Source organism: Diorhabda carinulata, chromosome Y (genome assembly GCF_026250575.1).
Source record: "Diorhabda carinulata isolate Delta chromosome Y, icDioCari1.1, whole genome shotgun sequence".
In the NCBI taxonomy this organism is placed as follows: Eukaryota; Metazoa; Arthropoda; class Insecta; order Coleoptera; family Chrysomelidae; genus Diorhabda; species Diorhabda carinulata.
The window spans coordinates 8,146,264-8,157,101 of record NC_079473.1 but is presented as its reverse complement, the minus strand read 5'-3'; the positions used below and the strand labels follow the sequence as shown (position 1 = coordinate 8,157,101).

Sequence of the window (10,838 nt, the reverse complement as noted above, 5' to 3'; positions counted from 1 at the left end):
AATATTTTTTGTGTTGAAAGGGAAAACGGCAACATACCAGTACGTTGTGAAATTGACTTCTAGTGTGATTAGACAGCTTAGGTTATTGCGTATCTGTCATTATATTAAGTTATAAACATAAAAAGGATATTTTTATTCTAATAATACCAAAAACAACAAGTTATGGATCCGAGACTTCAATGCATAAATAAATAATTCGGATTACGAAACTAAAAACGAAAATTCATTAGAACAAAAAACTCTTTTCTGGAAACTGTAAAATAAGTGGAATAACTTTAAAAGCATATAGAATTATGGACTTGCTTATAAACCGCATACCAAGTAGTATTTGTAAATGATAGGGAAATATTTGAAAAATTGTCTAGGGTAAACCAGGCAAACGTGCTCCAGTCGGATATGTGCCCCACTTGCGAAACTCAGTGAAGCATTTTAAATTTGGCGCTTATTTGATCCTAGCTGGTCAGTGTTCCAAGTATGGCCGCGATGTAAACAACACTGTGCTGGTTTTTATTTAGTTTTAGTGAGAAAAAGTGATTAAAAGGTTTGTATGACTACATGAATTTGTTTTATATCTATTTTCACGTTGATTAAAAGTATTTGCTCCATATTATTTCGTGTTTTTAAAGTTTTTATCGAAAACTAACCTCATTTAACTTTTATTTGCCTATAATTACGTTCCGTTTTTCGTAACAAATATCAGAATTATTTAAGTGGGGCACATTACACTGTACATCGTCTAATGCGCCCCGATTTTTTTCGGCTAATGTGCCCCATTTGGAGATAATTCCTGAATTCTTATTTTGATTACTTTTTAATATTATTTTTTTTTAGGAAATGGGAAAGGTTAAAGCTGTTGATCCAAGAAAATGGACTGAAAAAAGTATGCAGAAGGCGGTGGAGGATGTAATAAATAAGAAAATGGGAGTAAATGAAGCGAGTCGTTTATATGAAATACCTTCGCGCACATTGCGAAGACACATCCTCAAGGGTTGGAGGTGTAAGCAGAGAATTGGAAGACCTTCTGAATTGGGATATGAGAACGAACTAAAACTTGTAGCTCACATTAAAAAGCTTGAATCCATCGGATTTCCCTTGGAGCCATCGAGACTGCAGTCTATAGCTTACGACTTTGCTGAAAATCTTCGATTGCCACATCGATTCAATAATGAGAAGAAGTCAGCAGGCTGGGATTGGTTTCAAGGATTTATGAAGCGTCATCCAGACCTGAGTAAACGTAAAGCAGAAGGCCTGTCATTGGCAAGAGCTAGTGGTATGAATAGACAGGATGTCGACAAATATTTTGAAATGTTGTTGAAGGTATTGACTGATAACGATTTGATTAGTAAACCAGAAAGAATCTACAACATGGACGAAAGCGGAATACAAGTTAACAACAAAAAGTAAGTAAAAGGAAGCAATCTGTTAAGGTTTTGACATCAAAAATTCATTTGACAACTCGTAAACTGTTTGAAGACAAAAAAAAAATACAGGAGAAAAAACGTAAGAAGACTGTTGTGAGGGATTTATCATCGTCATCAGAAAGTGAAGTAGAGTTGCAGCTTAGTGAATCTAGCAAAGAATGTTCTGATGAAAATGAAAACACATGTGTAGAATGTCACGAGAATTACTACCGTACCAAGAAGAAGAGCGAATGGATTCGATGTTTGCAGTGCTCTGGCTGGTTACATGAAGACTATACAAGTTATAGAGATAAATGCAATAACTGCGGTACCAAAGAAAAAGGAAAAGGGAAAGGAAAAAGAACCTCTAAATGAGAGGTTTTGCTGGGGCACATAAGACGGATCTATCCTTGTAATGTGCCCCACCCTAAGCAATGCAGTTTGTCAATGATCCATTCATTAGCACTTTTGGCGCGACATGATGTATTAATTTTAAGGTCAGCTAGTAGTTTTTCTCTCACCACGTTGTGTTATATATTTGACCAAAAATCAATAAACCTTTTATTTGGAGGATGTTTTAATCTAGTGACAACCTAAAACCGTAACGGGTTATTAACATTGGAAATATACATTTTGATGAATGCTTTCTTCAGAATGTTATAATATTTTCACTGGAACACAAAAGTTAATTGTCAGACTGGATAATAGAATACATAAAAATGATTGAAACTAAATTTGATACAAAAGTTCATAAGTAAGAGCGGAAATGATGGAGAATCTACAAGTAAACGAATGAAAGAATATATGAAAAAATGAGGTATTATTCTTGATTAACTCCAGCATACTTTCCATAACTTAATGGAAAAGTGGATTGAAGGTAAATGACGGACACTAAGTAATCTAAGTATATTTAACTTCAGGTGATAGGATACTCGAATGGATATCGGTTCTGGAATAAAATTGAAATACAAAATATAAAAAAAAATAACTACGATATTAAAAGATAATGAAGAAACCATAAGTCAAAAACAAGATAAAAGTAATGTGAAGAAGAGCCACGATGAGGAAAATGATGTTGAAAACAAAAAACAAGAAACAACAAAGTGAGAAGTGTAAAATAGTATCGAGGACAACAAGGAACAGGAAATAAGGATATGCAAAAGAAAAATATTAATTCCTCAAGAAGCTTGAACAATCTTAACAGCACTTTACCTCTTGAGAGCCACCTTACTTCACAATGAAGCTGGTATGCTTTGAGCTCACTTCCCATTCTATCACACAGAATAGCAAAAAGTCGGGATTGCTTAGGCCGTGACTTAATGAAAGTTACAACCTTCAGTTCATAGCACGAGCACCATCAGTCGTCCGTCCATCCTTTTGTTTTATTTCGTTATATGTAATTAAATCATTGAGATACTTAAAAATTTTTCCCCTGGTGGTTTTGATGATAAAGACTTGCAAAAAAGCAGTTCTTCTTTTATGCTTTAATTGAGGTCAAAACCTAACAAAGGCTAATAGATTAGCTTAGCAAGCAACTTCAGTACTTTCATCAAGTTGATGTGAAAAGTTTGTTTTAAAACTGTAACTGTGAATTTGAGCGATTTTTTTTTTGTTTCTTTTTCAGTGAATGAAACTTCAGATTCTACCCTACAGAGTGAGCTGCTCTATTTTTAGCTATTAATTCGAATAGGCTATATGATGCAATTGAGCTTGTCTATTTTGCTCACAAGAAATTGATGTTTTCACTACTGAGTGTGACTTTAAGAATAAGTTCGAATAAGAGGTGAGAATGCTTATCATTTGAACTGAACTTGAATGTTACAATCATACATAATTTCGAATTGTATAGGAATGAAGAAATGGAAAATGGAACCGAAGATATCTACAATATTAAACTGAAACCTGAATGGATACAATTATGGAATTAATTTTTGATTGGATTGCACAGTGACAAATTGAGAAGTGTCAAAGAAGCATTAAAGAAATGAATGGCAATATTGAAAATTTCCACATTAGATAATACTTCGATTGGTTAATGAAGATGCTAATAGAAAACAAAATGGGGGAAGTGAATTGAATAATAGAGGTAAATATTTAATTTCAATAAATATATGTAAAAACTTATGGTATACATGTTGATTTGTTGATTGTACAATGAATCGACACTGAGGACATACACACAGCTGCTAAAAATTTGTTAATTGAACATATCGCAAAAGTAAAAGTCCTCAAAAGATACTATGAAGATAAGAAGAATATTCACATTGAAAAATCCAAGACATGTACTACTACTATTACCACACTTACTATTACACTGTCTGACTCCTGTTTCTATGTTCTCTGTTAGTTTCTATATATTTTGTACAAATAAAAAAAATATTATCGAGTATAATTTGAGTTAAGATCGTCAGTTGTTTGAATTAGTGAACTCAATCTCTACTCAATAACAACATTCTGTAGAGTTTTGTAAGCAGCTAAGCAATTACTAACTAATTAAATCATATGACAGTTGAAAACTGTTTTTGATGAATTTGAAAAATCTGTCTTCACTTTCATGAATAAATTCGATGCATTTTTTTTATTAAATTAGTTTTTTGCTACCCCAATGTCCTTTCAAAATGGAGTTCACAATAGGTCCCTTGCTTCGGATATTTCATCAGTATTCATGTTTGTTTCCTGTTTCTTTTTCATTGGAACTTCAATATCAGTGACATTATTAGAACATTCTTCTTGTTGGTTACAAGAGTTAGTCTTACTCTTAGAAGCACTTAAAATTTCAAATGAGTGTAGTAATTCAATGTAGGAAAATTTAGATGAAGCGGCTCTTTCAGACATTGTTGTAAAATACAGAAATTGCAATAAAGAGGTTGGCAATATCCAATACTAATGAATGAATCACCTCTTCCCATATAGTATTTACAAAGCCAGCTCGATAAAAAATTCATGTATTTCTTATATGAAAGAATAATCTACTTAACCTCAATGTCAAACACATATGTAAACATTTTTCTTCAAAACAATTAGAAAACATAATTAAGATTTTTACTTCATCAAAGGGTTTGTGATAACCTTTTCAAAATGTAAATAAATGATTCTGTTAATGTAAAATGTCGATTAAACTTAGATTCTGGTCCGCATTTCTTGGAAGCTCATTTTAAGCTTTCTCCAAAGCAACCATGGCATCTTAAATTCATGCAGTCACAAAAATCCATTTCTAATTTATTTTCATAAGATGTTGACGGCGTCAAACGGGATCGATGTTCTTCGTGGAAGAATATTTACAATTTACAACAAAGACATTCATTAACAAGCCCAAACAATCTTGACAGCACTTCCATTCATTTCATCGCATAGAATGGCAAAAAGTCGGGATTGCTTAGGCTGCGACTTGATGAAATTTACAACCTTCACTGTATTATCAAGCGCCGATGGCTAAATTCTTTTTCTGTTCAAGGTCACATGCCTTTAAATTGATAGTTATGTTGCAGTTTTGTCATTTTTCAGTTTTTAGGAAAAAATAGATTAGATAGTTACGTATTTTTATGTATTTTTATCGTATTCCTACGTCACAATCGTTGTAAAGAAGTGATTCATGAGAAAAAATGCAAATAAAATTTGAAAACTTCATTTTTTTGGCCAGCTTATATAATATCAACCAAATACTTTATCAAAATAAAAAACAAACTAGACTAGGAACCTAATCATTATAATTACCTAATTATAAAATAATATTTCTGGCTTTGTGAGTGGCAAATTTATCAATAATTTCCGTAAAACCTATTTTTTCACAGATTTTGAATTTAATTTGAAGAGTCACTCTATTTTTCAGAATACTCATATTTTTTCTTGACCTTCATCAGTGTATCGAAATCAGAACTACTGAACTGTTGCTGTAACCAACAAGAACATTTTTCTTGTTGGTTACAAGAGTTATTCATACTTTCAGAAGCACTTAAAGTTCCAGGTGAGTGAAATAATTAAATTTCTGAAAATTTGGATGAAGCGGATCTTTCAGACTGATGTAAAATACAAAATCAGCAATAAGTATGCATTAACATTTTTCCAACTGACAATAAATACCTTTCAGATGTTGAGTCTAAACACTGCCAAGAAGTACCTGTTTTAATATCCCCAAATTTAACATAACTTTTTGCCCGAAAACAATATTCTCTGTATATAAGCGAATTCTTTTATCAATCACACATTCTTTTACAAAAATATTTTTTCAGGATTTTCCTCCATTGTAAATTGTCTACTTTGAAATGAGATCCACAAATATAAACTTCTTCTGGTAAATCTTTTTCCTGTATTTTTAATGCATCTAGCTACTTTTGTCTTTGCTCTACCTTCGTACGAAATCTACTATTTTATATTGTAAAAAGTTAATCTATTTATTAACAAATAAGGTTGAGTTACTCCACTGATACTCCCCTATGGAATGAAAAAAATAAGACTAAAATGTCACTTGAAAAATATCCAAATAGTCAAACAAAGGCAGCCATTTTATCGCAAGCGAGTAAAAATGAGACAGCAACTGAAATAAATGAAGAAAGACCGTTTCGATTCGATGCTACCAGGCCAACAACATCCATAGAGAAGAGACTATTGTGCAGATTGGGAAATATAACGATAACCTTCAACGAGGAACATCAATCCCATTTAATATTACAAGAGGAAAATAACGATAAATCTCCAAGGAAAAAATTATGTCTAGTTAAGATGTCTCGGTATAATTCCGCAATCCCGCTAATATCCAATGGATCCAGTGAAAACGTTAGCCCTCCATATCTATATCCACTTACAACTAAACCACAAACTGACATCTAGTCAAAATGGTTCACAAACTAAAATACAAGAAGAAAGAACATATTCCGCAATTTTACCGACATCGAATCAGTATAAGACACCGATTGAAATAAATGAAAAAAACCCATTTCGATATGGTTCCGCAAATCTGTCGCCATCCAGAGACATTAGTGTACAAATTGAAGAAAAATAACGACATTCTTCCACGAGGAACATCGATCCCGTTTGACGCGGCAATGCCGTCAACATCTTATGAAAATAAATTAGAAATGGATTTTTGTTACTGCATGAATTTTAGATGCCATGGTTGCTTTGGAGAATGCTTAAAATGTGCTTCTAAGAAATGTGGACCAGAATCTAAATTTAATCGACCGTTTTACATTAACAGATTCATTTATTTCTTCTTCTTCTTCTTCTTACATTAGGACTAGGTCCCTTTGAGATCAATAACAGGACATACTCGATCGGAAGAAAAATGAAGAAATAAGGGATTTTTTCCTTTGCAATTTTTGCTAACCGTTCATTTGGCATTCTGTCAACATAGTCTCGCCATTTTCTTCTATGGCTTCTTGCCCATCTTACTACATCCTGAATATCGCACATGTCCCTTTGAGATCAATAACAGGACATACTCGATCGGAAGAGAAATGAAGAAATAAGGGAGTCCGCATTTCTTGACGTGATTCATTCATTAGAATTAGATATTGTCAACCTCTTAAAAGCATTTAGCATGTGTAAATCATACTCATCAATATGCATATTTATTGCATATTCTGTATTTTACATCAGTCTGAAAGACCCGTTTTATCTAAATTTTCCTAAATTGAATTATTACACTCATCTGAAACTTTAAGTGCTTCCAAGAGTGAGACTCTCTTATAACCAATAAGAAAAATGTTCTAATAATGTCACTGATATTGAGGTTCCACTAAAAAAATTAAAACAGGAAACAAACATTAACACTGATGAATTACCCGAAGCAAGGGATCTATTGGGTACTCCATTCTGCAAGGACAAGGTAAAACTAATTTACAAAAAAAATGCCTTGAATTTATTCATGAAAGTGGGGATAGATTTTTAGAATTTAAATTTTTTAAAAACATTTTTTAACATCCCATCACCTAAGAAAAGCGAAGAGGTTTTTAGGAATCTCAAATATTTGAGATTATCTACTCGAATGTAGCTTTTTCATCACTACGGGGCTTCATATAAAAACACATGATTTGTTGGGATTTATTTAAGAGATACCAAAATTTAAATTGTCCACAGTATCCAGTACAAGTTGAGTAATTAATGAACTTACCACTGAATTTGGAAGTTGTTCTAATTCAATCTGAGTAATGATAGACTTTCTTTCAAGAATTAGTCCAAATGGATCAAATTACATATTTTGTTCAATGCCTTTAGTGAGTTTACTAATTCAATCAATTGACGATCTTAAATCCAATTATACTCGGTAATATATTTTTGTTTTGTAGAAAATACATAGAGACTAACGAAGAACATCGAAACAGGCGTCAGACAGTGTAATAGTGAGTGTGGTAATAGTAGTAGTACATATCTTGGATTTCTTAATGTGAATATTCTTCTTATCTTCATAGTATTTTTCAAGGACTTTTACTTTTGTGATATGTTCATTCAACAAATTTTTGGCAGCTGTCTGTGTGTCCTCAGTGTCGATTCATTGTACAATCAACCAATCAACATGTATACCATAAGTTTTTACATATATTTATTGTAATTAAATAATTTTTTACCTCTATTATTCGATTCACTATCCCGATTTTGTTTTCTATTTTTAAAAAAAAATTCTGTTGGAATTCAAATTTCCATTCAAATTTTTGATAAAAATTTGTTAATTTTCTCAAATAAAGTTTGTTTCAAAATTTTTTATGCCAAATTTTATCATTTTCATGCCTTTTCCTTAAATTTCCAAATAAAAATTCAATTATATCGTCTTAAAGCGTCATAAATATGAGTAATTCCATGATTAACACGTTGACCGCATTGCCAATCATTTTTGTGTCCCTTTCCGTCAATTCCATTTGGCACAGAAATTTCATAAATATGACGTAAATTTATTCTTTGACTGTCAAGCCGATAATTTTTCTTATGTCCAAATCAATCAATTTTATTTATTTTTCAATAAATTCCAATAAAACAACTTGAAAATAGCAATTTTTTTCGCGTAATCTCGATGCACAAATGAAAGATTCTCAACATTTTTTCCCGTCACAATTAGGGGAGAATATTATTGCTTATCGTAAAAAGACTAGATAGAAAATTTTTGGAGACTCTCAAAAACAGCAGTGAGCGAAGAATTACTTAAACTAAAAAAATTTGGTTGTTGTATTATACATGTATTTTCTAAAATTAATATTGATGTGTAATAGTAAATTGACGAAATTTCGACTGGGAAAATGTGAAAACCAACTTTGAAAAATCGGGAGCAGACGATTTACAGTTTTTACTGAACACATGTAGTGGATAAAAGTATGGACAAATGTTGACTCGTTTTTCCTGAATTTCCTGTATCCGAGTTGAGAAGTTATGTGCATATCCATGTACTCTACTTGGAGTTGAAGGTAAAGTTATTCCAAGTTTCTCAGACAGAACTAAGACACTGAATGAAAACTCTTACGACAGAATAGATATACTTCAAACTTCACTCATTTAAACATCCATCTCTGTGGCTTGGTTCTAAGAGGGCCAAAGTCAAAAATGCTAGTCCTGAGAAAAAGGCGTTGAAAGATATTTGAGATTTTTTAGAATGATTTAACTTTCTTATACTAAGATTCCCACTATTATTTTTTTATTTGCTTATTGTTAATGTAAAGAAACAATATTTTATCATATGAAATTTTTTAACAAGTTACTATTTTATGTAAATATTATGACATTGGCCCTTTTTGGATTTAAAGCTACTGCATCTTAAAGTGACATTGGTTCACTTAATGAGGATCCATAAGGCAGTTAGAAGGGGAAAAAACATCTGATTTCAACAATTTTATTCACATAAAGAACATTTACACAAAGTACAGTTCAAAGATATTTTTTTTTATAATTTTCTTATTCATCTTCATCATAATCTGAAAATGTATCTACAACATCTGATGAACTCGTCAATTTATCCAGTAATGCATTATAAAATATGCGACTATTTGGCTGAATGTACTGCATTAAGTCTTACAAGTCTTTAAGTTTTTCATTACTCAATGGTAATGGCTTGTTTGATATGGGTCGTAAGTTGAAATAATAATCGGTGTTGGTAGAATGTCTCGTATCTTTTTTCACTAAGCTTATTGTTTTGAATTGCTCGTCATTTCCAAAAGAAATTTTGTACTGGATTTCATTTGGTTTATTCCATCGATATTGCATCCATTTGATTTTGGTCCACTTAACTGGCTCCCCGGCAGTATTAACTTTTTTTTGTACAAATACAGTTCCGAGAAGTTCTTTAAAGTTTAGAAATCTATCTTGTTGCATTTCATGTACGATGATTGGTGGTTTTCTTGGAATCATTCTAATTAAATTTGCCCAGTCACGAGGAAGTTCAATGAGAGCATTTGTTCTTTTCCTTATCTTCTCTATCAATGCATGCACTGAGTCTGCCTCCATGTGGGTGTGCCCTGCTTCGAGAAACTTGTGATTGATTACTATTTTCCTACCTTTGCTAGATAATTCTTTAGTTAAGAATAAAAACATCAAAGCAACAAAAATATTTCGATTTTGTCCTGGACACGAATCACTGAAAATATTGACTTCTTCAATGTCGACTGGGATTTGCTTTAAAAACGCGTATAGACATGATGCAATTTCTCGACCTCCTCTAGCTGCGATTGTCTCATCCCATAGATAGCAAAATGCTGCTGGGCTTTGGTTCCTACTAGTGATGTATAAAGTGAGATTCAGTGTACACAGTTGCCTTTTATAAAACGATATTCCGCTTGATAAAAGTGGGGTTGGGAGACATTTTTTGCCAAAAGCATATGACTATCTCTTTCAATAATTATTATATTTTTGTTACTCTCATTTGCCTCTGTTTTAATCAACATTTCGAATTTGTCACATTTTCCACATGTATCGTTTTTTGGTTTATGAAATGAAAGATTAAATTCTTCGACAAAAATTTTACGATACATAGATTCTTTTTGCGGGCTGACGTTGTTTATGACACACTCTTCCTTGTATAACCTGTACATTTGTGAAATTGATAAATGAGATGGCAAATATTTTTTCTGAGAATGAGACCTTGAATAATGACTTTCATAGGATGGGAATTGATTTATATGTCTTCTAATAAAATCTTTCTCTTTTTCTGGGATTACGGGCTGTTTTCCATGTTTTCCCCGTTTATCTGAAGCACACATACCTGCTTCACTAGCTCTTTTTTTCTCAATACACACTCTAATTCTTTTAATTGTTATATCTAAAGTTATATCTCCTTCGTAGCCTTTGTGTAGCATTTTCTTTTTCTTCAACAAAATCCGAAATAAATTGTGATTGTCCATCGTAAGATAATTGATAAAAATGTTTAAAAATAATTTCTCTCTCCTCATTACTCATAAGATCAAAGCATTTCTTTCTACAATTACATGGGGGCTTCATGCGTTTAGCTCTTATTAATTTTCC

At 32.0% G+C, this 10,838-nt stretch overlaps 1 protein-coding gene across 1 annotated transcript; it reads left to right on the top strand.

Annotated features, from left to right (window-relative positions):
- Nucleotides 1–416: 416 nt before the first annotated feature.
- On the top strand, nucleotides 417–1,485 carry LOC130902995 (uncharacterized). Its single transcript, XM_057815282.1, has 2 exons — nucleotides 417–541; nucleotides 832–1,485. Exon 2 carries the CDS (start codon nucleotides 835–837, stop codon nucleotides 1,402–1,404), a length of 570 nt encoding a protein of 189 aa, XP_057671265.1. The 5' UTR covers nucleotides 417–541; nucleotides 832–834; the 3' UTR covers nucleotides 1,405–1,485.
- The last annotated feature ends 9,353 nt before the right edge of the window (nucleotides 1,486–10,838 follow it).

Bases quoted from the DNA above. Each gene is read 5' to 3' on its own strand.
- LOC130902995 (XM_057815282.1), top strand. From the start codon at position 835: ATGGGAAAGGTTAAAGCTGTTGATCCAAGAAAATGGACTGAAAAAAGT.